Source organism: Saccostrea echinata, unplaced genomic scaffold (genome assembly GCF_033153115.1).
Source record: "Saccostrea echinata isolate AGI-Se365-2 ecotype Australia unplaced genomic scaffold, CSIRO_AGI_Sech_v1 ptg000009l, whole genome shotgun sequence".
Taxonomy (NCBI): domain Eukaryota; kingdom Metazoa; phylum Mollusca; class Bivalvia; order Ostreida; family Ostreidae; genus Saccostrea; species Saccostrea echinata.
This window is the reverse complement of record NW_026889758.1, coordinates 4,880,599-4,908,170: the sequence shown is the minus strand read 5'-3', so window position 1 is coordinate 4,908,170 and position 27,572 is coordinate 4,880,599. Positions and strand designations below refer to the sequence as shown.

The 27,572-nt window shown below is 33.3% G+C and overlaps 3 protein-coding genes across 3 annotated transcripts in view; 1 reads left to right on the top strand and 2 right to left on the bottom strand.

Moving 5' to 3' along the window:
• The first annotated feature begins 787 nt into the window (after positions 1 to 787).
• Positions 788 to 9,098, top strand: LOC133181646 (double zinc ribbon and ankyrin repeat-containing protein 1-like). Its single transcript, XM_061316197.1, has 17 exons — positions 788 to 875; positions 1,948 to 2,063; positions 2,316 to 2,469; positions 4,076 to 4,202; positions 4,512 to 4,608; positions 4,798 to 4,874; positions 5,014 to 5,114; positions 5,258 to 5,372; positions 5,532 to 5,633; positions 5,838 to 6,054; positions 6,698 to 6,801; positions 6,918 to 7,083; positions 7,369 to 7,442; positions 7,569 to 7,649; positions 7,971 to 8,104; positions 8,312 to 8,386; positions 8,494 to 9,098. The coding sequence occupies exons 2-17, from the start codon at positions 1,955 to 1,957 to the stop codon at positions 8,654 to 8,656; spliced, it is 1,896 nt and encodes a 631-aa protein (XP_061172181.1). The 5' UTR covers positions 788 to 875; positions 1,948 to 1,954; the 3' UTR covers positions 8,657 to 9,098.
• A 278-nt stretch (positions 9,099 to 9,376) lies between these two features.
• On the bottom strand, positions 9,377 to 12,324 carry LOC133181656 (steryl-sulfatase-like). Its single transcript, XM_061316211.1, has 5 exons — positions 11,913 to 12,324; positions 11,581 to 11,703; positions 10,748 to 11,446; positions 10,370 to 10,654; positions 9,377 to 9,804 (listed from the first exon to the last, which is right to left on the bottom strand). Exons 1-5 carry the CDS (start codon positions 12,178 to 12,180, stop codon positions 9,449 to 9,451), a joined length of 1,731 nt encoding a protein of 576 aa, XP_061172195.1. The 5' UTR covers positions 12,181 to 12,324; the 3' UTR covers positions 9,377 to 9,448.
• A 6,789-nt stretch (positions 12,325 to 19,113) lies between these two features.
• The window catches only part of LOC133181491 (uncharacterized), a 29,550-nt gene continuing 21,091 nt past the window's right edge, over positions 19,114 to 27,572 (bottom strand). The window contains exons 21-27 of the mRNA XM_061315982.1: positions 27,268 to 27,426; positions 25,672 to 25,817; positions 25,415 to 25,557; positions 21,977 to 22,074; positions 21,218 to 21,368; positions 20,848 to 20,862; positions 19,114 to 19,287 (exon numbers count right to left, since the gene is read on the bottom strand). Of these exons, the coding sequence (XP_061171966.1) occupies positions 19,223 to 19,287; positions 20,848 to 20,862; positions 21,218 to 21,368; positions 21,977 to 22,074; positions 25,415 to 25,557; positions 25,672 to 25,817; positions 27,268 to 27,426 (777 nt within the window). The 3' untranslated portion in view covers positions 19,114 to 19,222. The remainder of the gene's footprint in view (positions 19,288 to 20,847; positions 20,863 to 21,217; positions 21,369 to 21,976; positions 22,075 to 25,414; positions 25,558 to 25,671; positions 25,818 to 27,267; positions 27,427 to 27,572) is intronic.

Here is a 27,572-nt window from a genome sequence, read left to right as displayed (position 1 = left end):
CGGGACGGGAGACAGAGAGAGAGAGAGAGGAAGACAGGCCCGTAGGAAGCAGTTTTAGTTTGGGGGGGGGGGCACAGCCATACATTTTTCAGTTGACAGTTAAGGGGGCACTACCAAAAATTTCCTGACAAGCAAAAAAGAAAAAGAAAAAAAAAGGTCATCAGACATTTAAATTGAGGGGGCACAGGCATATAGTATCTATGTTTATTATAGTAATCTATATATCGGCAAAATTAAATGGGGGAGGGCACGCCCCCCCCCCCCGGTTCGGACCTACGGCCATGAAAGAAGTAGGCGGGACTTAAAGATAGCACGCGAATTTACGGAATCAAAAGCATGTAAATATAAGGAATAACTGTCTGGGGTTTTTTTTGGGGGGGGGGGTTATGATGATGATCAAGCATGCACTTAATAATTGGCTTGCATGATAATAATATGCATAAACGCCGCCTTAATTATCACCTATAGTCTTTTTTTATAAGCCAATAATAGCTGCTTGATCACATCATAAAAAAACCCCCAAAAATAGTTATTCCTTAATACATTTTTCTTTTAAGAAATGAGTTACCAACGTTGTCATTTTTTGTCAAAAAAAAAGCATTTCATGAAAAAAAAAATTTGCATAAAAAAAATTCTATGATGACTCACTCGTGGTCAAATACTGCAGCAAACATCGGAAATTGAATTCCGAGACCAGCTTGACTTCTAAGTTTTCAAGCAGCCAATCAGATTTGGTTTAACATAGTATCTAAGGCGCGTGTTGCTATTGACAAAACATGGCAGGTGTCTGGACAAGTTATCGTTAAAATTTGTATAAGCTCTTTTTGAAAGATCCCAAGTTAATATTCTAACTGAAGACATATGACGTATTAAAGGTAATGAAGATGCTAATAAGCGGTTTTTAATGAATGACGTACCTTTTTATCCTTAAAAAAATAAGATATGAAGGATGCATGCAACGTTGCATATAGAAAAAAAATAGATGCAGATCACAATCGTGTACTAGAAATTGCATTATTGTTTAGAAAGCGTAAAATATATCTCATTTATAATATTGTGCGGTCAACATGAAGCTTGAGAACATTGCATTAGTTGAGTTTTTATGTGTTATTACATTGATGACCTGCATGTTCTTTGGGTGTGTCATGCAGGTCCAGTACAGACTGTACAATCTCTAGATTTAGCTATATAGCTCTAATTACTTTATTAAGCTATGTAGAATAGCTTGATTTAGCTATTTTATCTCACTTTTTTCTGACATGTGTTATTTTTTTTTTAGCATATACAAAAAGTCACACCTAAGTGCTGTGATATTGTTCAACCTTAAATTGTTCTGAATTTAAAACAATGCATGTTAAAATATTGCTCATCAAATTGTGTTTCCTTGAGAGACTTTTTACTGAAAGTTTTGGGACTATATAAAACAATGAATTTGTGACCACACAGGTACTTCTTGAATGAAATTATAAAGGAGGTCAATTATAGTAAACAAGATTATTGATTGGTAATAATTCAGCACAATGTGAAGCAATATTACTTATCCACGTCTCAACACACACAAGTTGGTGTACAGTTATCCCAACAATGGAAAATCATCTTTTGCTTAAAAGTATTCAAAAGCTGCAATGTTAAAACTACCGGTGTCTTTGATTTGGGTTGCTTTTTTGATAACATATAGTACATGCATACATGAATTGTCAAATACCTGCAATTTTTTTGTCTATTTCTTATTGAAAACTGCATATAAATACCTATATCAAGCTATTTTGAATAGCTTAATAAAGCTATATTGCTATTTCAATCTATAAAGCTAAATCAAGAGATTGTACTGGATTGGTGTATAAAAGAGCATTATAAGAGCATATGGAACAATGACAAGATACCTCTTTGATTGAGTGTGTGATTACTGTTTTATATATGACTATAGTTAAATTTCTATAATTTCAGTGACAGAATGACAGCTGGATCTATCCCAGTACCTGCTATTATTCCTATTAGGACACCTTTACCTGGTCGGTCCAAACTCTCCATTGACTCAAACACCAAAATTGAACTTTCCATTGGTAGGTGTCTAGTCATGTGATAGATTACTGAGTGAACTTCATTCAAATTTCTAGTTACATAAAATTTTACAATTATTTTAATTAAAAGTTATACTCATTCTTGCAGTTTTTTTTATGGTTGATCATAAATTTATTTAAAAGCTGAATTCCCTCTCCTTACCAAATTTAGACTTGTGCTGTTTAAAAAAAAAAAAATCATTTTTAGCTGCTGTTCACGTTTTTCTTTGCAATTTACATTTTATATTGTCATAGATGGTAAGCAAGATGCTACTATATATTACACAATAAATGGAACAAAACCAGACCCATTTCCCAAAGTTGGAGTGGAAAGATGTACAATGCAGTACATGGGTCCATTTACACTGCCGGCTGGGAAACAGACTGTCAAGGCTGTAGCAGTTTCTAAGTAAGCTGATATTTATATGATTTATACATAATAGATGCATGAATCAGCATTTATGAACCTCCTTAAAATTTACTTCCGATTAAAAAAAATATTGACACATAAAAAATCTTGTAATTCTCGCAGCAGATATACTGTATCTCTCTTGATATTAATCAGATGCTATGGGTATATTAAAATCAATTATATTGAACTGTCATTTTTATTGTGTAAAGTTTGTTCATTATTAACTAAGTTGATAATACATTGTTTTTTTATTGATTAGTAAATGTATTAAAATAACCAAGGAAATTTAATTTACTGTCTACAAATTGAATGAGTGTGATATTTTTAAAATTTATAGACATACCTTGTTAATAAAAAAAAAACATTAAAGCTCTTTGGATATCAGTTTAACAAGTAGAATAATCAATATATTGGAATCTCTAAACCAGATAGTGACAAGCCTGAGAGACCAATATGCTATGTGATGTATATCGAGACACTATAATGACATACTTCTGAGTGTTTCTTTGTGACATACTTAAATATTTGCATATTAGTGGCTTTTGAGTCAAATTTGGCATGAGAAATATACTTAAGAAATACATGTAGTTAGAAAGGAACTTACTACTAAGCCTTCGAAAGGGAGTGTGCATTGGGTGCAATCTTATCACATCCTTTTTTATAATAAAAACTTGAAAATATCATTTTCGATAAAAAATAAATTCTTTTTTCAACTGCTTATAAAAATGCTAGTGATGGGAATCGATAAGAATTTCATAATCGATGATCAGGCTACTGTAACTAACTAATTATCAATTATAATCGGACATTTACAAAGTCTGTCAATTTTAGTTTATTAAATGGTAAGAATGGTTGAATAACTACTTTCTGTGGTTGTCCAGCTGTAGTTGGAATAACTGTGTCTCGGAACAACCCCTAGTCCTTAGGACAATATCATTTTAACGACAGAATGTTCTATCTAGTCAAGCTGGTTCTACACTCATTTTGTAGAATCCAAAGTACGTCCATACCCCAGAATGAGCGTTGTTACCCGGGTATGAATACAATGTCTCTTCGTCTGTGCCATTACGATACACAAATAAGTTAATAGAAAAGTTGCGGCTGGAATATTTGGCTTAAAAACTATTACGCTTTTAAAATAAAATAAATAACCTGATTAATCAGAATAAAAAATTGTAATCGAGCACTTGGATTATGCCAGCAATCGACTGATTTTTGATTATAATCGATGATTGGAACACCACTAAAAAATGCAGCTTGATTTTGATTGTTTTATTTGAAAAAAAAATGACATTTTGAATGCATTAGAACCCACCAACATAATACCCATTTATTTAAAAAAAATTCTGGGTTTATAGGGGAGGAGATACCTCTCACAGGTACCCCCCCCCCCCTCATCCAGAAACCAGGTGATGATCCTGAACCGTTTAGGTTTTAAGGGGTTTATTGGGCTATATATATACATTGAAGCATGTGAAATTACCATGTGCTACAATGTATGATAAACTCTGAGGTAAACCTTAAAAATCTAGACTGTGTTATTTCTCAAATAAAAGTGTTATTTCATACAGATATAAAATGTAGTAAGTGCTTCCTGTTCTAGAGATGGAATGAGAGAGAGTAATATGGTTACCAAGGTGTTTGATGTGGAGTTTGCCCCAGCCCCACATTCAGCCCCAGTGGATGATGACCTTGGATTTCAGGAGGAAATCAATCAAGAACAAACCAGGGTAAGTGAAAGTAGTATTTTTTGTTCTGTGCAACACCCCAGCCCTGTCCAAACCTTCTATATATCCTAAAATACATATGTACTGCTAGATTGTAAGACAATTAAAGTTTATTGTAGCACTTTAGAAAATCATTTTTACCTGATAGTGATAATGAAGACAAGTTGTCTTTTTGGGGGGGAGTATGTGAAAAATTATTTCATAATCATCTGTATGATGCAATGATCTAATGTGAAGTTATAATGCAAATGTATTTAAAAAATGCAGTTTTACTATGGATAAAACTTAATACATGTATATGTTTTCTCACAGTTGAATACAAAGAGAGCAGCAAAAAATTTAATGTTGTCAGAAGGCACTGCCTGGACTGATGTCTCAGCAATGAAATCAGCCACTCAGAAATTAGCAGGTTAGTATGGCAGTAAAACTGTTTATTTCAATGTTCACTGTTTCTCAAAGATTTAATGTGACCTTTGATCTCTCTGTTCAGAATAAACATAATGCATCTTCTAAGAACTGGATAGATAAAATAAATAATACAATACATCTGTAAGCATCTCAGAATGGTTAGAATTATTGTAATATTTTTATATTTTAGATATGACTGTGTCTGGGACCTCGCACAGACGACCATATGCTGATGCCAGATTCTCCAGTGCAAGGAGGCACAGAGAGGTATAAAGAATGGCTCACACTTTATGACACTTACTGTCATTGCATGGGATTTTTTGGATAAGGACTATTTATATTAGTGAAATTTGAGACATTTAAGAGAAATACTACTTAAATGTCAGGACTGTTAATAATTTTTTAGGCCACTTATCGTAATGAGTCACCTCAGAGATCACATTCAGCCAAGCGCCTCCCTGAGAGCACGGCAGCCATGAGACTAGAGCAGGAGTTAGATCAGATGAGGTGTGTGTTGAGATTTTAAATGTTAAGGGAGATAACTTTTATTGAAATTTAAACAAACATACAGATTGTACATGACAAGATGTCCTAAGATTTATTATAAACTTAAGATTAATATATTTCTTACTGACTTTTCATATGTTTAGAACCTCTTATTACACTGGAGATTTAGATTTACATGGAAAGTATACAAATGGAGTGGATACCACCTCACCGTCCTCCCCACCTAAGGTGTCAATCCCAACTAGTGATATCAGAAAGGTATTTCTTAAGTTTTGTATTTAAAACACAGTCCTCTTAAACCAAAAACAAAATGGTCACTTTGATATGGTTCATGTAATCCTCTGAGAACGTATTTACTGCCTAAATAAGAGGAATTATCGTAATGTAAATATCAACTTTGATCCTTCTGTATTGTAGATGGGTATGTGTCAGTACTGCAGATCAGTTGTGCCTTTCTCTGTCCCCACCTGTGTGGTGTGTGAGGGACCTATACCAGGACAGCACAAACCACCTCCTCAGGTCAGGACATGTAGCAAAATGTTTTCTACTCAGGGTTTTTTTTTTTTCCTTCCAAAACTCACTTTACATCCTTTCTGCTAAATATTGTATGTATTTAGATGAGAGTATGTGGCACAATGTAACAAATTTGCCATTGCATATGAAATATAGTTACATTTGTATAGTAGATGGTACTGTATATAAGCTTACTTTTTTTAACTTTAGACCCAGTGGTTACCTGTCAGTTACCCGATAATGCCTCCATCCACCACTTCAGCACCCAGACGCCCCACTGCTAATGCCTCCACCCAGACTGTGGGCCTGTTTTACCCCTCAGACAGAGAGCTGTCAAAGAAACAGGAGCAGGAAGAGGAGAAAAAAACATTTGAGAAACAGCTGAGAGACAGACGACCACTGCTAACTGCAGTCAGTCCAGGCAAAGGTACAAACCAATCACCCGACTGAGTGTATTATATTGTAGATTCCTAAATATACGCAAAGAATTAATTATCGCGTAATTACGCGAGAAGCACCACATGCTGATGCCAGATTCTCCAGTGCAAGGAGGCACAGAGAGGTATAAAGAATGGCTCACTTTATGACACTTACTGTCATTGCATGGGATTTTTTGGATAAGGACTATTTATATTTAATAGTGAAATTTGAGACAATTAAGAGAAGAAATAAAATAACTTGCCTTTATTTTTATGGTGCTTTAATGTATGTAAAATCTCTAGGTAAATCACCCATTCGCAAATTATTGTTCTCGCGATGGGCCATTTCGCGATATTAAGTACTCGCGTAAAATAAGGAATATACAGTACTTTATAATATTATTAGTACATTTGTATTATTAGTACATTTGCCTGTCTAAAAACCTCATTCATCGTCTTTATCAGTGAAATAATACTGGATATGTATGTTTTGTTGCCTCATTTTCCCTTCCTGCTATTCAGGACTGAAGCAGCTAAACAGAAAATTTCAAGTCACTTTGAAATATTGAAAGTGGTTCATTTCAAATTGAATTTTTTTTTTACATCATTTTTAACATTTTCAGATTTTACATTTAAATGCTTTATTTGAAGGTTACTGGAGAAAACAAGTTGATCATATCTGTGCACACTTAAAAGCACATGCACAGAATGAGGCAGAGTTCAGAGCTCTCATCGGGGAACCTAAAATGGGGAAGGTAATGTTATGCAGTATAAAAAATGTCTCAAAATATTTTTATGTTGTAATCCTGTTTACATTAAACTTGGTTTTACTCAGGGATATGTGTGATTTTAAAATTTCTTTCCATTTCAGCTGTTGACAAGTACAGTACAAGAAGATGGTTACGAGTTAAGTGTCACACTTACGTTTGCCCTACGCAACAATAAAGATCCCCTGGCGGGTCGTAAGATAGCGATGAGTGGTGATTATCTTAGTCAACACACAGAACAGGATAGCTGGCACAACAGTGACTCAGAAGGTCAGTGTGGAAGCAGGAAGTCCAGGATAATCATTGTCTTTTGAATGCTTTTTCTATCATTTTATCAAAAATTTGAAAGTATTTACTAGTCCTATTAGATAGTTCTAATTTGTTGATTAAGGAACAAGTGTAATCAAGAAACAAAGCCAAGTACATGTCAATGAATATAGTAAATTTTTAAAGTTTTTTTTTATTCATTTAACTATATAACCATATAGAAAGAAGTACAACTCTCCTATCATCACATTCCTTGTAGCGAATAATCATTGGTTGTTCAATTTGTAGAGAGTGTTGAAAATGTATCAAGGAAGAAAACAAAAAAGACAAAACCAAAGAAAAAAGAAGGACCAAAAATTGCAGTAAGTTGAAACATTTTTATGAATATTTTCAATTCAAGCATTGTGTTTTTACATCAAAATCTTCATTGCAATATTCCTGAAACTTGAAAAAGAGCGTTTCAGAAATTTCTGTTTGATAAACTTCAGGCAATTGACCAGAAATTACTGAGAGAACTCGGACCAAACGGCGAGGGGGATCCGTCAGAGGTCCAGCAGCTGATAGACGAGGTCAGGAAATCAAAATTTATTATTCTCTTTGTCACCAATACAATCATTATTCCTATCTGTTCCTAAAGTTTTATTGGTAGAAAAAGGATAAATCTCTAAATTACTAAAGATGTCACTATTTTATCCATTGTTAATTGGCTTGTATGTACATGTATTACATATTCAAGAAAAGTTTTAATCTCATAAAAGCTCCAGTAAATTGTGGTTACATGTATATATAAATATTTATGGAATTCAGGTACATGTAATGGAAAAGATAAAGAAAACCAATACCAATTAACAAAAATTAAAGCATTACAGTTTGTTTGATATTATTTTCAGGGAGCCAATCCAGAGTGTACCAACAAAGACGGACTGTCCTGTCTGTATGTGGCCGTAAAGAGGAAGCGAGCAGCTTGTATCCCCGTCTTAGTGGAGGCAGGAGCTGATATCAACATGAAAGGACCATCCTCTATGTATGTGCTACTTTCCACAGCTAAACTAAGATAATTAGTACAATGTATACATTTTGTGTTACTGAATTCTACTCTCTTCTTAAGGACAGTGCAAGATATAAAATTCATTAGAGGCCACTTCACTTTGTGTGATCAATTAAGAATTACAAATATCTTCTTAATACATGTATTGATAAGGTTATAAAAATAATATCTGTTAATTTACAGCAAAGGCAACACACCATTACATGAGGCTGTTGGGCTTGGACCTTCAGGGTCAGAGGTTATTTCCGTCCTTCTAGAGTAAGTTTACAAATGTAATGTGGACTATTTTCAGACTTAAATTTTTGTAATGCAGTCTATCTGTATGAATTTTTCAGTTTTCTGTAATCTTTTCCGTTATTTTCAAGGAATGGTGCAGACCAAACCAAGAAAAATGATCGTGGAGAAACACCGTATGATTTAGCCGTAAAAGGTGGATATGACAGCATAGTGACCAAGTTTGCATCCGCCATGGGTAACTCACAACTAAAGAAAATGGTCAAACCGAAGACCAGAATACCTGCCTCATAATGACTCCTGTTTATGATAGGAGGATGTCATGTTCAGCATATTTGGTGGAAGTTGTATTGTAGGTGTTATTTAAATGCTGGTTTATAGTTGATTGTTATACTCAGAAAGAAATCATTGTGTCTGTCAGCTTGTGGATGCTACCAATGTAGACCAGTAGAGGAAAAATGTTGCTAAGTCTTTGTCCATTTACTTCTAAGTTGAATTTAATGGACATTTTCAGTATATGAGCCAATTTTTATCATCCTTATTTATCACGTTGAAGGATGTAATGAAGTATTGTGATATTAGTATATCACATATTAATTCCCATTTTTGTCTCAATTTAGATGAAATTAAAATATTGTCAAATTAAAATTAATTTCTACTTGTCCTATATATTGAATATTTGATGAACAAGATATTGTACGTTTTGACTTGTATATTACCTCCCTTTTAATTGCAATGTGATATTTTTTTCTTCTTCTTTTTTTTCATAGTTTACTGACTGTTAATTTATAGTATGTATAATACATCTGTATTGACATGATCATTTCTTACAGACATCATTCTTCTTTAAATGTTAATTTTTTTTTTAAGTTCTTTTGACTGGCATATCAAAGAGGTTAGCATACTGTAGACAGTAGAAGGCTATATATATATAACTTTATAACGGTATTGTGGGAAGAAATAAAGAGGCAAATCGTATCATAATTTACTTTTCATTGTTATGGATTTTATTATGCTTTTTCTTTTTACTATGCATTTTATCACCTAGGTTCTAATTTTAAAATAAAAATTATAAAAATAATTTAGCTATTGATCTACAAAGTCTTTGTATAAAGGATCTGAGCAAGAGCATGATGGGAAATTACAGCATGGTTGAAACCAAGGTCTCCATAATAATTTGAAAAATGTCATTCTACTCTCTGGTGTGCCCACAGATTTTTTATGCTCGGATATTGCATCTGTTATTTTCTCTACAATTTTTTGTAGCGTTGGATTTGATGTATAATTAATTGGATTTCTCTCCCCTGGATCTGACGTCATGTCGTACAATAATGGGGGGTCTTGTTTTATGGTGTTTGAACAGCTACACGCCAGACCGTAACACTTGTCTTCACCTGGTTTGTAATTTGGTAGTTCAGAAACTAGTTTCCAAACGCTCTTCCCTGAAAGAAAAAAATAGACATATTTATCCCGAATAAGTCTCCATACCACATTTAGATAGGGTTAATCCGTCTGACATACCATGGGGTACATTTTTTAATATTTTCCCAGTATGCCAGTTTGATTAATTTAAAAGCGATCAATGAAAGAGTTCTACGAAAGAACAACATAAATTCTCCATTATAGTAAAATAGAATTTAACATAGATGTGTAAAATGTAAGTTTTTCTACAGATCCAATGCTCTTGTTATTTTGCATACGTCAGAAAAATGAAATATCATTTACAGTTAAATTTAATACATGTAGAATAAGATATTTAATAAAAATATGATTAATTAGACATATTTAACTTCAGTAAAAGTGCCCTATGTTGTGACTGGACATGTAAGTGTTATGTTTCAATTTAATAAATGATGTAGATCTTTTTTTCTTTCCCATTGTTAATACAATATTTGTCATATTCTGGGGGTTTGAAATGTACATTGCAAGTCATCAGTGTAATATGATTGACATTTCGGACCACGTAACCAATTGCAATAGACTCCATTTTAACCAGTACAGTCGTACCTTTATCGGGTCTGTATCTTACTGCCTGTAGATGTGGACCACAATAATGGAACATAAAAGGGTTGGGTGTTTTGCTTTCTTTGAATTGTAACAACGGTAGAATGTCTTTCCCGTCGAGGATTCTATCCTTTGGAATTTTGCCACCGATTAGACCGACAATGGTGTTGAACATATCCATCTGCTGTGTTGGTTCTTCTATAACTTTACCCCGAGGTAACACCCCAGGAAACCGGATAACAGTTGGCACACGTATGCCCCCATCAACAGCAGGATGGGCTTTTCCACCTATAAAAATAACAACTCATTAAATTAATATATAAGTATATTTTTTCGTGAGCAATGGAATATGAGATTGAAGAAAAATTTGAAATACCGCACCCCGGAAAGGCGAATTGGAGCCCCCATCGCTTTGGCCATTCATCCCCGTTTCCTCTAAATGGGCCCCGTTGTCAGAAGTGAAGTATATCATCGTGTTTCTGCCAAAACCAAACTTGTCAAGAGCATTCATAATGTCACCTATTCCAGAGTCTATTTCTTCGATGGCGTCGCCATATCGACCGTGCTGCGATTTCCCACGAAATTTTTTTAATGTCTTTAAAGCAGTATGCACATGATCCCAAGAAACAACCAACAAAAATGGGTTGTTGTCGCGTTCTCTCTCCTTCAGGAACTTAATTGATTCCTGGGTGTACCGGTAGGAGAGGGTTTCTAAGTGAATTGGTTGTTCAACAAGCTCAAAATCTCGATACAGAAGTCCATTTAACCTTGTCATATTGTTGAAAACAAACACTATATAAATCATTGGTGAAATCATCAAGAATAATAGAAAGACACATAACCCTCGTCCAATTAGACCAACCTTCACCAAGAATATCAACGATAACAATCCGACAAAAAGCACAGCGGCCATTTCTTTGTATATATTTGGCCTCTGAGAAAGCAGCACTCGGTCTCCTTCGTTGCTCCAGTCTTTCATGTTTGTAAGAATGTGGCCATAATAGAAATCAAAACCTCGATTTCGAGGATGAAATGCCATATCTCCTCTGTAGTCTTTGTTCAATCCTAAATGCCATTTGCCTGAAAAGTAAAATAAATGCATATAATAAGAAAATCCATCATCAAAGTACGTTTGCTCCGAGAAGTAAATAAAATGTAATTTATGTCTCTGGTTTGCACCCTAAATGATGAAGACATTCTAGAGAACAACATGCCTACGAGGGCTGTTTTGTAGTCCACCGTCTTGGCAACTTCTGCCAACGTGACCTCGGACGTAGGAAGGCCAACACCGTTGGCGGCAAACACGTTTACCACTATTCGACCATCCGGAAACATTCCTGTCAATCAAAAATTGAAGAACATTTGAACACATGGATTATTAACTAAAAAGTTATGTGCATACTGTACATGTACATCTGAATTGCCAATTAAAAATACCTAAATTAAGATATTTTCTGCACAAAGGTGACTCCTGAATGAAAAAAAAAAAGGTAAAATTTTAATTCGATGTAAACATTGCTTTCAAATACATATAGGGCAGACATACCTGTTCTGATTGGGAGACGCCCTGTTAGTAGAGCGGACCTGCTGGGAGTACATACACTAGCCGCTGCCAGGTGATGTGTCAGTTTGATCCCATCGTGAGCGAGTGCGTCTATGTTGGGCGTCCGCACTGTGCTGTTCCCAAACACGCCGACATCTCCATAACCCAGATCATCCGCCAGGAAAATTACTATGTTTGGCTTGAAGTGAAGCGATTTGGACGGAATCAAAAGTTTGAGAATCGTAATCAAAAATATCACATAAAATTTCATCTTTTCACGTACGACAATCAGGATGAGTGTTAATTAATTAGATGAGTCTGTTCGTTGACATTGAAAATCCGTGATAAATTATTACACACAGCAAAGTCCTTGGTACAAAAGTCCGTGACTGGATATGTACATCCACTGTACGTTGTTTGTAAACATAAGTAGTTTATGGGACTTTGACCCTTATACTATTATCTCCATTAAAAGCCCTGCAAAAACAGTGAAAAACATAAATAGCATTAAGAATGATTTAACCAGAACGGAACTAAACAAAATACATGTACAATGTACAAACAGTTCTCATTTGTCAAGCAGTGTTTTCCACATAGCTTCAAAATTAAAGAGATTGGTATCTTTTATAAAGGGAAGGGGGTGTAAATATAGATGAACACATGTATATCAAAATTACTTGCTCTTGAAAGGCCTAAGAGTGCAGGCGCGGATCCAGGAATTTTTTCCATGGGGGTCCACCCAAGTCAAAAAAATTCACCCCCCAAAACATAAAAAAACAAAAAAAAAGAAACAAAAGCAGAAACAAACAATTCCATTTCCCAAACGTGAAAAAAAAAACTATTTCGCACAAGTGATGACGCCATCACGGTGGGGTCCACGTATTCGGGAGGAGGGTCCAAAGTCATTTTTATTTGCTTCATTATATACTTTTAGTAAATTAATAACTCTGCAAATTCCAGGGCGTCCGGACCCCCCCCCCCCCTTCTAGATCCGCGCATGTAGTGCATTAAGCATGAAAATGAATAGTTCTGCTACAAATATTCTAATTATAGGTACAGTTATAATTACTTATATCTCCATATACAGTTGCTGCATTCTACTCTCCAAGTGCTAATCAAATTTATTTTATCAATGGACCGATAAATCGTGGTCCAAACGGGTCAAATACTATTACCGAACGCATGGTGCGATTACATTTAGATTTTCTGAATAACATGCGAACTTGTTTTGCATTGTGAAGGATTAAATTACACTTTCAAACTGTAATAATGATTACTGTAGATGACCTTATATTACTTTACAAAATAATGTTATAGTATAACAAACGTCATTATTGTTTTTTAAAATAATAATAATGCTTTGTTTTGACTTCACAAATAATAGAACAGAACAGAACATTTACTTTCTAATTTAGAGCCCATAACAGACAAGTATGAAATTATTACAATAATAAAGAAAAGATATGCCAATGGATAGTATAACAATTTGTAAATGACATTGCTCATTTCAACAATAATATTGTACTATTTCAGTTAAAGGGAATACTATATATAAAACTGTATGGCTACTACATGTTATCATTTATGAATTTGCCCACAGAATTAAGAGTTTCTTTGTCTTCAGTATTGAGTAACCAAAAAAGTTTTTGTTCATCATCTAATGCCGAGAAATTTGGAGATTTACTTTTAATTGATTGAAAAATTTCTTTTCTTTGATGATCATATTTTTTACATGTTATTCGGAAATGAGTTTCATCATCTACACTGTTAGAGTTACATCTATTGCATAATCGATCTATGTGACTACTGATACAACTTGAAGCTGTTATCAAATACAAAATGCAAGGGGGGGGGGGGGGGGGAGATGTTCTAAACCCAAGAGTGAAATCTAGTCTAATGGATAACACTGCATCTTGTTTTTGAAAATGGAAAAGCTTGAATAATACATCGATATTTTTTTAATCATTAATTAATAATAAAAAAAAAAAGGTGTACACTTTCTTTTGATATTTAACACTGACATTAAAAGCAATATCAGATAATGGTATACGTACTTACCTGGAAAGTGCCTATACTGTCATTAAAGCATATATACCGTGAATTAAATATAAAACTCGTAGCGACCCAGTTTCCGACCTCGCCGCCGTTATACTTACCGACCTTTACATGCTTTAAGGACGACAAATTATGAATGACTAGTGTTCTTCAGTGATTATGGTGACCTCCGATAACCCGCTGGTCAAACCTGTTAGTGATGCCCAGAAAATATGCCGACAACTTTCACTAAGGATATGTTTGTTCGTTTATTACCCTAAGACCATGCATGTTCAATGGTAAATGAGATATATAACACCTATTCTCACATAATCCGTCCACATGCAGCCTAACTTTCATTAAAAAAATAAAGTCATTATTTGGGTGAGAAGTCGATGTTTTTTAGCAAACAAAACATGGGAGAATTATTTTTCAAAATATCAGAACTCAACCATGCATGATGACAAAAATATTCAATATGCAATATAGGTAGTGTATATACCTTCGTAATTTACGTTATTATCTTACGTCGAAATGAACCCGTCAAAAATCGTTTAAAATATTGTCAAAATGAATATTCAGTTTCACTTGGATTTTTTTAGCACTATGTCTGTACTAATAAAAACACTTCGAATATTTTGTTTTTTGCCAGTGTTTTTCTCTTAATTTGTAATTAACAAATTTTATTTGCTTTAATCTTATTTTTCAACTGAAATAATTCTGTTCCTTCTTACTAGAAATGTTTGAGCTGAATTCCTGTGCGACTTAATTTTATGTTTATGAATCATAAGAGAAGAGGATTTTAAAATTTAATTTGGGAAGAGACAGTGAAAATTCTAAATTGGTTTTTCTTTAAGAAATATATTGATAACGTAAATTACAATTTTACTGGTATTCAAACCAAAAATTAATATTTTCTTGAACTTATTTTCATCCATCTAATGACATGCAGTATTTTCAATTGCCCACAAAATGCCACAAACACTGATTATTTTTCATCCTTTTGAGAGATTCACAGTTAAATATAATGACAATGTAAGATCTGCTGTTGGTATGTTTTTTTTCCTTTCTTTCTCTAGTTATGCCTCTCCCTATTTTTTCTTCTTTTATTCCCCATATGCTTTTTTAATTTCTGCTTTTGACTTTACAATCTCTGTTAAATGAAATCTATGAAATATAATTACGGAGAAAGGCAATTAAATTATATTTAATTTATGTTATTTTTACTGTAATTTACGTTATGAATGTTTTGCTTCATCAAGTAATCAATGAAGAGAGATTTATGCGTAAAATATTGCTACAAATATATAGAAGTACACCTTGTTTGTAAAATCAACTGAAATTCACGCCAAAAATACATCTTTGAGGAATTATTTGAAAGTTTTTAAAGGTAACACGTAATTTACGTTATCTGATGGCGCTTCCTGCATCAGATCTACATCGGAAGTTCGGTGATGTTAAGATGCTTTCGAGAAGAAACCAATAACGTTTCCTGCATGGTTCCGTATTGTCCCGACGTCTTATTTGCAAGATAGGTACCATATATGTATTATACTGATAACGTAAATTACATAACGTAAATTACTTTCTATCAGATTAATTGGTGTAAAATGTGTAGTCGCACAGATCAATGTTCGTTTTAATATTTTACGTGTTTGGTAGGTCAGGAAGAAGAAATAAATTAATATGCAAAGACAATTTTACTTGTGTTCTTTAAGTATCGTTGATAACGTAAAATACATCCTTAAAACGAACCACTCACCTCTGGTTAAAAGACCAATGTGTTTCTGTAGGTATTCTGTCATATAACTTTTCTTTGTTTCTGATTGCATTTTATGGACTTTGTTGGATATTCTAGTAGATATTTTATGTTTTTAGATACCCTTTTATGCTGTTTACACAAATACTAAGATTTTGATAACGTAAATTACAGAAATTTAGCGACAACGTTATTATATATTTTTTAAAAATTTCACTGTAGACAAATATCTAAAAGTGTTAAAAATCAATATATTCATGCATTGTTATAGGTAAAAGTCGTGCTTTTTAGCATAAAATGTAATTGTTTTGTTTTATTCATTGGTCCAAACTTTGCCTTTTGCCTAAGCGACAGATCGAGAAGCCATTTATTAGACTATATACTTGGATCCCAGGGAAGTTTTAACCTGTGTATTAACACTTAACGATGTTGGTTTGGTAACTAGACGTATCACAAACGAAAACACTACAAAATTTACCAATTATTTTAATAATAATGTAATTTAAATTGCTTGCGACATCCAAATAGCGCATATGGACGGATTATGTGAGAATAGGTGATAAACATATATACAAAAATATAAAGTATAAGACAGGGTAACATGAAGAATATTACTTTTGCCAACATTTGGGGGGGGGGGGGATAAGCAAATATATATTGGTTTCTGTAATAATAAATCGACATCGCTGGTAGACCAGAAAGTATATAGGTCCCTGGACATTGAAGTCTTAGATTTATGAATGTTTACATGAGTACATATAATTTTCTTATCAATAAATTTTCCTAATGAGAAAAAAGGACACTCCATAACATAGTTGAATTCATCCAAGTTTTTATCACACAAAGGACATCCATACTTATAAATGATTACATTTTGCAAATAAATTCTGAAAATTCAAATACCTGCACCAAAGTTTATGCTGATGAAGCTATCCTAGGACTAAAACATCTCTTAAGACGAACTTGCGACATATCTTAGTCTGATTGGAGGCCAACGAAGCTATCCTATCTTAGGATACCTCTTAATCTTAGTCCTAACTTCAAAACACGGCGAGCTTAATAACCTAATACATATCTCAATAATTATTAAATCAATTTAGTAAACATTGTGCCGTATCACTATATATGTACGCATGTTCATGTACCTGAACAAATGCAATACTTTATACTTTTATTAACTCTAAAAATCTACATCCGCAGATGTGTATGATGTCATAAGGACAAAGTAAACAGATATATTTGTTTTACAAGAGAGAGAGAGAGAGAGAGACAGACAGACAGACAGAAACAGAGGAGAGAGAGAGAAATGCAGGCATGTTTACGAAGCTATCTTGTCGCCCGCCTGGCGCAGTGGTTAGAGCATCTGCTCTACAGTTGCACAGTAAGGAGTTGATCCTTTACGTCGCAGGTTCGAATCCACTGCGGGATGCGGATGACACCGCATAAACCGAAGTCCCGTGTCGCAGGTGTTGGCATGACAAAGATCCCTCACTGCTCAATGACCCTAAGTGTCGAGTATAGGTATAAATTTGCAGTCCTCCACCGGCAAGTGTTGGCGTCTCCATATCAGTGAAATATTCTTGAGAGGTACGTTAAACAACCAACCAACAAACAAACAAACAATCGAGGATATCTTATTCCTAGGAAACGTCGTAAAATAAAGTTACGACGTATTTTACTTCTCAGCGCGGTTTTCGAAAGCGTCTTAAAAATCTCCAAACTCTACGTGAAGACAAACGACCCTGTAGAGTAATGACCATTTGTAGATTTTATATGGGATATATTTTTTTCTTTTAATTATAAAAATTATAAATCAAGAGGCCCGTGGATCAAAATGCTCACCTGAGGCAAATTGAGGATAAAGCGTTGATCTATTGTTCTAGTTAAATCTTTCAAATGTCTTTTATGATAAAAGGACAACATTATCCGACTTCAATCTACACTGTGTGGAAATGCTGCCATATTGATTTGACTAATGTATCATTGTTTTGAAGTTTTTCGCTTATATTGTCCAGAGAGAGAGAGAGAGAGAGAATTGCTTATGCTGTCTGTCTACAATTAATCATAGGTTGCGCCCGAGTGCCTGTTTTCTAAGTCAACGATTTAAACAGTGTACATACATGTAATTTTCTGACATATAGCAAAAGTGTCTTACAATTTGAATAAGAAGATTTAAGTGATGTTTCAGACACTTTCGTACATTTTCGTGAAAACCACAAGAATAACACTTGATCCTTGTGCTTTCTACGTGTACCATCTTTGAGTTTCTGGATGCTCTCCTTTATCAAAGAAAAGTCTTTTCCAAAGAAGAAACATCAAATCTGTTCGAACAAATACGTAATTTGCTAAATTGTAAAGTAAATATCCAGTTAGTAAGAACTATTCCGCCCCCCCCCCCAAAAAAAATGATTTAGCGTACGAATATACCAACTTAATTCGTCTGAAAAAGGAACTTATTTATCCACACAAATATTTTGTTCGTCCGAAAGAACTAACTTGTGAGAACTATTATCTTTAATGTCAGAACAATTATCTAATTTGTCCGAACAATTATAACTCTTTTCTGGGCTTCAACAACATACTATTGCATTATATTCCGTATTTAGAAAAGTTATTGCCTTCATGGATTTTTTTTTTTCATAAATTTGCTAAAGTTATCAAGATTCTAAATTTCTGACAAGGTCATTATAATTCGAATTTTGATTGAGGCTGTTGTAAGCCCTGTAACATCAACTTATTTGTCAGTATCCTGCTCCTGTTTAAAGTTGATAGTACTCAGACTATGCTCTTGCGTACCGAATAAGTTGGAGACAAATAACATCATATGCAGGCGATATGGTGAAATTTTACTACATAAATACACGTAAGAAGTTGGCGATGGAAAAGCCGATTCTGAAGTCATATCGTTTGTTACTTGGACATAATCATCTATAATAAGTAATACTAGTATATGGAAATATGAAATAGATGATAAAACCGATGAAGACTAAAATGTTTGCTACAAAACAACCCATAAATAAATCACATGACAGCAGGTTTTCTTCCTCCAGAAAGAAGAAAAAAATCAAACTGTACATGTTAGTTAACTTGTTTGTTGTGTGAAAAAATTGTCTAACCGTTTCCTCGGCTTCACCTCATTCAATAATGGTTTCTTGGCTTCACCTAATGATTTACAAGGTGAAAATTTTAGTTACCCTCAAAACCATGTAGGCCTAATATTTTTATATTGTCGACACAAAAATAAATCCTGTTATGACTTTCTTATCAATGATTTACATACTAAAATATAGCAGCATTATGGGACACATTTTTTTTATTGCTAAATTAAGCAAAAATTGTGCTGAAATGTCACAGTTCCCAGTCTATCTATCTATTAAATTCCTTTTAAACTAATTTTTACAATAAATGACATTCTTTGGTAGTAATTCTGTCTTTAATGTGTTATTTCACAAAAAAAGCTCAGCATAATGAAGAGCATATTGAATCTCTTAAAATGTTTTGCTGACACTTGTCCGATTTTTCAGTACAGTATAACAGTAACGATCAGGATTGAAGTAAGGGGGGCGATACTGTGCTGCACCAAACCTATATAAAAAGGAGAAAAAGACAATGTGTTATAGGGGTTGATTGAAAATTTAAAATTTCAACAAAACTCTGGCAAGAATTTTCATGTCCTACCATGAATATGGCCAGGGCATATAGTGTTTGTATTGTCCGTCCTCTGTTTCTCTGTCCTTCCATCTTTCCGTCACATTTTGCATTTAACTCAGTTTCAAAGAAACTATTCAAGATATTTTTTTTTATAAAATTTCATATGCTGATACATATTGATGACAGCTATTCAAGTGCATCAACATTTTTGACTTTGGTCTTTCCTTTGAACCTTGACCTCACTAATCTTAAATTAGTGTTTAGCTCAATTTCAAGATATTTTTTATCAATCTCTATACGCTGATATATACTGATGAGAATTATTCAACTTCATCATCATTTTTTACCTTGACCTTTCCTTTGACCTTGACTTCACTTTTCTTAAGATTGTGTATAGATAAGATTCAAAGTCACTATTCAAGATATTTTTATAAAACTTTCTATGTACACACATACTGATGAGAGCTATTCAACTGCATTTTCTGACCTTGACCCTTTCTTTGACCTTGACCTCACTTTTTTAAATTAGTGATTATTTCAAAGAAACGTAAGATATTTTTATCAAACCTTGCTGCTTATAAATATTGATCAGAACTCTTCAACAGCATCAGCATTTTTGACCTTGACCTTTCCTTTGACATTGCCCTCATTTTTCTCAAATTTGTGTTTAGCTCAGTTTAAAAGAAAATTTTCAGGTATTTTTATGCACTGATACATTATTTGGTGAAAATTTATCAACAGTGTCCAATTTCTTTTTTTACCTTGACTTTCCCAATGACCTTTCACTTTACTATTTATTTGAATATTAAACTCAGTTTTAAAAAAAATTTTCAAGGTACATGTATTTTCATCAAACTTCGTACACTAATACAATTTTTTATGTTGCATTACTAATGAAACCTGGGCAGGGCATTCATGTCCTATGGACATATTTCTAGTTTAATTTTTCATTCACCTAAAGATCAGGCCTGGAGGTTATAAAACTTTGAGTACATACTCTGTGCTCAAACTCATACTCCGTTCTCTAAAACCTTACTCATACTCAAATTTTATATACAAATTAGAGAGGAATTTTTAGCATGAGTATGGTTTTGGAGTATGGAGTTTGAGTTTGAGCACTGAGTACATACTTAGAAAGTTTTATAACCTCCAGGCCAGGTCTTACTCATTGCTAAGGATTTGAGTAAGAATATTTTTAATTAAATACATGTACATCCTGCAGTTATACTATGATTTTTTTTTAATGTACACTGGAAATTTGACAGATTTACCCACTTAGACCCTGCAGTATGCTCATTTGAATATTCTTTGTTTTTGACATTGACCTTCCTTTTACTGATATAAACTCTCCACCAGTATAGTAGAGAGAAATTACCTATGTAATCTATATTAAGAGTACTCATATATTTTTATCATTTACAATTAAAAACACATTTGAGATTAATGAAATCAGTTTGATTAAAAGTAAAAATGATAAATAAATGTAACACTTACACATGCTGTGTGAACCTATTGAGGGGATAAAGAAAAGAGACCATTGACAAATCTTTACTTAATAGTAAAATGTTTTGACTAATGCATATCCAATTTGTATAAAATGAGTATTCCTCAAACATTTCCCCTTTTTGTCTTGAAATATCAATTTAGTTTATCAAATCAAGTTTGAAATGTGTAGCATATTGCAGCTAAATATGGAACTTGTAGCAAAGCTGTATATCAATCAATTTGTTAATTTGAATATTTTGCATAGTTAATTTCTGGAGTGAAGGACAACTTAATCGAAAAAATTTATTTTCACAAAGAAAGTTACAAAATGTAAAAAAGAAAAAAAAAACATTTTCTATAGAGGAAAGGAGAATTTTACTTTGTTTAACACAGGAACTGGTGTCTAGAGTTTTGCCTGCCACCTGCTCCAGAATGGTCCATTTCTCCTGACCTAAACCACATAGCTGCTCAACAGTGACAGCCTGGGCCTGCTCCAGACTGAAGTATCTCAGCTGATCACTGCTCAGTGCCTAGAAGTCATTTAAAATACATCTTGCTGAGTCACATGCACATTAATGAAAGTATAAATAGGTATCAATGGAAGGTATATTGTTTCTTGTTCTTCTGTAATTCTAAATAATTTGTTTCGAGTATATATATGATTAAAAAATAAAGTACATAGGGAATTATTATGCCAGGTTTGGTCAAGTTTGTCCAAATATTTGATTGACTTTTACAATTGTAGTCCTTTGGCTATATTTGTGCTTTGATATTACATTGGAAACACTTGCCAAATTCATAAAAGGTTTAGCAAACAGACTTTGGGGATAAAATTGAGTTTGTTGAACAGAAGTTATATGTCGAATCAGAAATATCACTCAAAACTATCAGTAGATTATCTATAATTAGGTTTAGGTAGTTAATTGCTATACAGCTGCTCTTGAAAAAAGCATAATTTTAAAATGTGAGGTTTTTTTTATAAGATTTAAATTGTAAGGTCAAGGTTAAACTTTAATGTCATTATGTTTGCATTATTTCACAGGCAAATAAATCCTAAGGTACACTTCACAGTCATGTACCATTACCTGTAGCTTGAATTATTATGTAAAAAGTCAAAATAAATTACCATTTGTCTTACCGATATAAATGTCTTTGGTAAATACTGAATGTATTTTGCTTCAATGGCATTCAACTGTGTTTCTCCAAAGGATGAAATGTCTTCAGTTAGCAGTCCCCCTAAAATTACAGTTATTGGTATTGCAATAAATAAAACTTATTGATTAAGGAATGAATTTAAAATTTATCCAAGTTATATGAGTTTACCCTGTGTTTGTGCAGTTTGGGCTTTATATCCTATGAGGCACTTTATAAATATGCATTATCTGTTCTATTAAAATTTGCAAAATAAAAATATAATGTCGAGTAGATTGATACTTTTTTGACATTCAATGTACACAGAATTTACAATATAAACTTATTTTTCATCCAACGAAATACCATATTGAAAACAGATTTATCTGCAGTGAAACAGACATTTGAACAACAATACAAAAAAACTTTACAAACTATTTAAGCGAGTACAAATATATATGCAAGGTAATCCCCCTCACCCGAAAAAAGCACCTGAATGAATATTTTTTACCAAAGTGAGCAGATGTAAATGTACTCATTGTTAAAGAAAAGGGTTTGAAACTCTGAACTGTTCAAACCTTAACATATACTCACCAATAGTTAGATTACTGAACCTTCATTAACATGTACATAACAATACCTACACAGCTAAAGGTGTGATTACTGAACCTTTATTAACATGTACTTACCAATAACTACACCTAAAGGTGTAATAACTGAACCTTTATTAACATGTACTTACCAATAACTACACCTAAAGGTGTGATTACTGAACCTTTATTAACATGTACTTACCAATAACTACACACCTAAAGATGTATTACTAAACCTTTATTAACATGTACTTACCAATAACTACACCTACAGATGTATTACTGAACCTTTATTAACATGTACTTACCAATAACTACACCTACAGATGTGATAACTGAACCTTTATTAACATGTACTTACCAATAACTACACCTACAGATGTGATAACTGAACCTTTATTAACATGTACTTACCAATAACTACACCTAAAGGTGTGATTACTGAACCTTTATTAACATGTACTTACCAATAACTACACACCTAAAGATGTATTACTAAACCTTTATTAACATGTACTTACCAATAACTACACCTACAGATGTATTACTGAACCTTTATTAACATGTACTTACCAATAACTACACCTACAGATGTGATAACTGAACCTTTATTAACATGTACTTACCAATAACTACACCTACAGATGTGATAACTGAACCTTTATTAACATGTACTTACCAATAACTACACCTAAAGGTGTGATTACTGAATCTTTATTAACATGTACTTACCAATAACTACACCAACAGATGTGATAACTGCACCTTTATTAACATGTACTTACCAATAACTACTGCTAAAGATGTGATTACTGAACCTTTATTAACATGTACTTACCAATAACTACACCTACAGATGTGATAACTGAACCTTTATTAACATGTACTTACCAATAACTACACCTAAAGGTGTGATTACTGAACCTTTATTAACATGTACTTACCAATAACTACACCTAAAGGTGTGATTACTGAACCTTTTTTAACAAGTACTTACCAATAACTACACCTACAGATGTGATTACTAAACCTTTTTTAACATGTACTTACCAATAACTACACCTACAGATGTGATAACTGAACCTTTATTAGCATGTACTTACCAATAACTATACCTAAAGGTATGATTACTGAACCATTATTAACAAGTACTTACCAATAACTACACCTAAAGGTGTAATTACTGAACCTTTATTAACATGTACTTACCAATAACTACACCTACAGATGTGATAACTGAACCTTTATTAGCATGTACTTACCAATAACTACACCTAAAGGTGTGATTACTGAACCTTTTTTAACAAGTACTTACCAATAACTACACCTACAGATGTAGTTACTAAACCTTTATTAACATGTACTTACCAATAACTACACCTACAGATGTGATAACTTAACCTTTATTAACAAGTACTTACCAAAAACTTCACCTAAAGGTGTAATTACTGAACCTTTATTAACAAGTACTTACTAATAACTACACCTAAAGGTGTGATTACTGAACCTTTATTAACAAGTACTTACCAATAACTACACCTACAGATGTAGTTACTAAACCTTTATTAACATGTACTTACCAATAACTACACCTACAGATGTGATAACTGAACCTTTATTAGCATGTACTTACCAATAACTACACCTAAAGGTACGATTACTGAAACATTATTAACATGTACTTACCAATAACTACACCTAAAGGTGTAATTACTGAACCTTTATTAACATGTACTTACCAATAACTACACCTAAAGGTGTGATAACTGAACCTTTATTAACATGTACTTACCAATAACTACACCTACAGGTGTGATTACTGAACCTTTATTAACAAGTACTTACCAATAACTACACCTAAAGGTGTGATAACTAAACCTTTATTAACATGTACTTACCAATAACTACACCTAAAGGTGTGATAACTAAACCTTTATTAACATGTACTTACCAATAACTACACCTAAAGGTGTGATCACTGAACCTTTATTAACATGTACTTGCCAATAACTACACCTAAAGGTGTGATTACTGAACCTTTATTAACATGTACTTACCAATAACTACACCTACAGATGTCATATCTGAACCTTTATTAACATGAACGTACCAATAACTACACCTAAAGGTGTGATTACTGAACCTTTATTAACATGTACTTACCAATAACTACACACCTAAAGATGTATTACTAAACCTTTATTAACATGTACTTACCAATAACTACACCTACAGATGTGATAACTGAACCTTTATTAACATGTACTTACCAATAACTACACCTAAAGATGTGATAACTGAACCTTTATTAACATGTACTTACCAATAACTACTGCTGAAGATGTGATAACTGAACCTTTATTAACATGTACTTACCAATAACTACACCTACAGATGTGATAACTGAACCTTTATTAACATGTACTTACCAATAACTACACCTAAAGGTGTGATTACTGAACCTTTATTAACATGTACTTACCAATAACTACACCTACAGATGTGATAACTGAACCTTTATTAGCATGTACTTACCAATAACTACACCTAAAGGTATGATTACTGAACCATTATTAACAAGTACTTACCAATAACTACACCTAAAGGTGTAATTACTGAACCTTTATTAACATGTACTTACCAATAACTACACCTAAAGGTGTGATAACTGAACCTTTATTAACATGTATCTATCAATAACTACACCTACAGGTGTGATTACTGAACCTTTATTAACAAGTACTTACCAATAACTACACCTAAAGATGTGATTACTGAACCTTTATTAACAAGTACTTACCAATAACTTCACCTACAGATTGATAACTGAACCTTTATTAACATGTACTTACCAATAACTACACCTACAGATGTGATTACTGAAGCATTCCATTGGCTGACATCAGATCCAAAGTAAGACTTGGCCATTTTTGTCAGTTCAGAGATTTTGTCACTGCTACAAGTAGTTACCTTTCCAACATCATCAGCAGCTAAACTGTCAAAATATAATTGAAATCTGATGTAATGTCTTTCATTGTTGTTATTTCCAATTCCAATGACTGTAAAGCTTTTTACATTCTGTGCACTATTGCAGATTACATGTACAAACCCATAAGCACTAGCAGTGAGAGTGGATAACTGGTCCACTGTGGCTCCACATAGAATGTGTCCCAGTGATCTGATATCAGAGGCTGTCAACTGACTAGCTGCCTGGTATTGAAGCTGAGAGATGATATTGTTAAAAATGGCACTTTTCTATTAAAAAAAAGAAAGTTTGGATATGTATAGCTCTTATAACAACATTTCTAAATTATACTTGTTTTGAAGCACACTTAAGGAATGAATTTAATAGCTTTCTAAAGTATATTGTATAACCTTGGTTGGGACAGTTTAATTAATATGCTTTATAAAGTGCAAACTGGTTTATAAACAAACATAAACTGTTCCAACCCAGGTTATACAAGTTTAACTTTGATAGCTATTAAATTCATTCCTCCTATAATTGATTTTCTAACATTAAGACTAGTGCAAAAATATGTCAATTTTCCTTTCAAAAATGCCTTCAAATTGTTCAAATTCTACATGTAATGTCAAACAGATTGATACTTTTTTGACATAAGTCATTGTCACATTGACAAAACAGGTTGCAAGATTTTAACCAATTTTTCTATACAATCAAATGGTGCATTACAACCAGAATTAAATCATTATCTGGTAATCTTGCTCTCTCTCTCTCTCTCAAAGTGCATAGTTATGATGAACAAGGGTGCATCTCCCAAAATTGTGAATTTTCATGGACCTCTGGTCAGGGGTTCTGGTGTGAGGACAGGGCTCTTTTGCTTATTTAGTCAAAATACATTATTTCTTTGAAAATGTTCTTCTCTGCTCCAGGGTATTTAGCAGATAAACTAAGTGCATGGTTATGGTTATGATGAGCAAGGATGCTTCTTCAAAAATTGTGAAATTTGTGGCCTCAGGGCCAGGGGTTTGGGAGGAAGGGTCTTTTGAAACTATAGTTAAAATGCATTATATCTTTGAAAACCTTCCTCTCTGCCCCTGGGTATTTAGCAGACAAACTAACTACATGATGATTAGCAAGGATGCCTTTTCAAAAAGTATATTGTCAACTTCCCTTACTTATGTAGCAATATACGCTTATCACCTGCATATGGGGTTACTATCTCCCATTTGATTTGATACACAGCATGCTTCATGTATGAACAATGTTTAAAATAAGGCAAGCTATTGACAAACAAGTTGATGAAGAGTCTCATTTTAAGTAATCATTGTGCAAGTCAATGACCTTGTCACCCAATGCAATCTATCACCAAGTTGATTGCTAATTGACATTTCTCATACTAATAGTTTTGCCACTATTTAGACACCGAATTGTCTACTGATTTTTCCGTTTGCCCGATCATGACAATAAGCACATAGCAGGAGTGACCAGTCAGCAGGGGATGCTTACTCCTCCGTGGCACCTGATCCCACCTCTAATGATTTTAGAGTTCCATGTTGCTCTGCTCCCAATTTGTATTGTTTCAATGGACTTTTGAGCTTGATTACTGTTTGTTATCTCTATATTTTATTCACAACCCATGGATCAGGGAATTTGGTGTTTGAATATATAGTAACAATGCATTATTTCTTTAAAAATCTTCTTCTCTGAATAGAAAACTATATAATTAATATCAAAATATATCACCTTGTCTTCACTCCAGACACTGAACTCTCCTAATTTGCTGGCTGCATTAAGATCTATGGACATCTGACTGATTTCTGCAATAGTCAGCCCCTGCACAATGACTGCTGCATCCTGAATGTTCGTAGACGTCCAATTGGTCGGGGAACCCCATACACCTGGCTGTACATTATATTGTTACATTAAGTACTAGGTAATAACAGAACTGATGTTCATTCCAGTGGTTTAATAATGTATCTGCTATATTGATTTTGAAGGTCATTTTAAATATACCCCAAAAAATAAACTTTTTTGGGGCACTCTGCAAT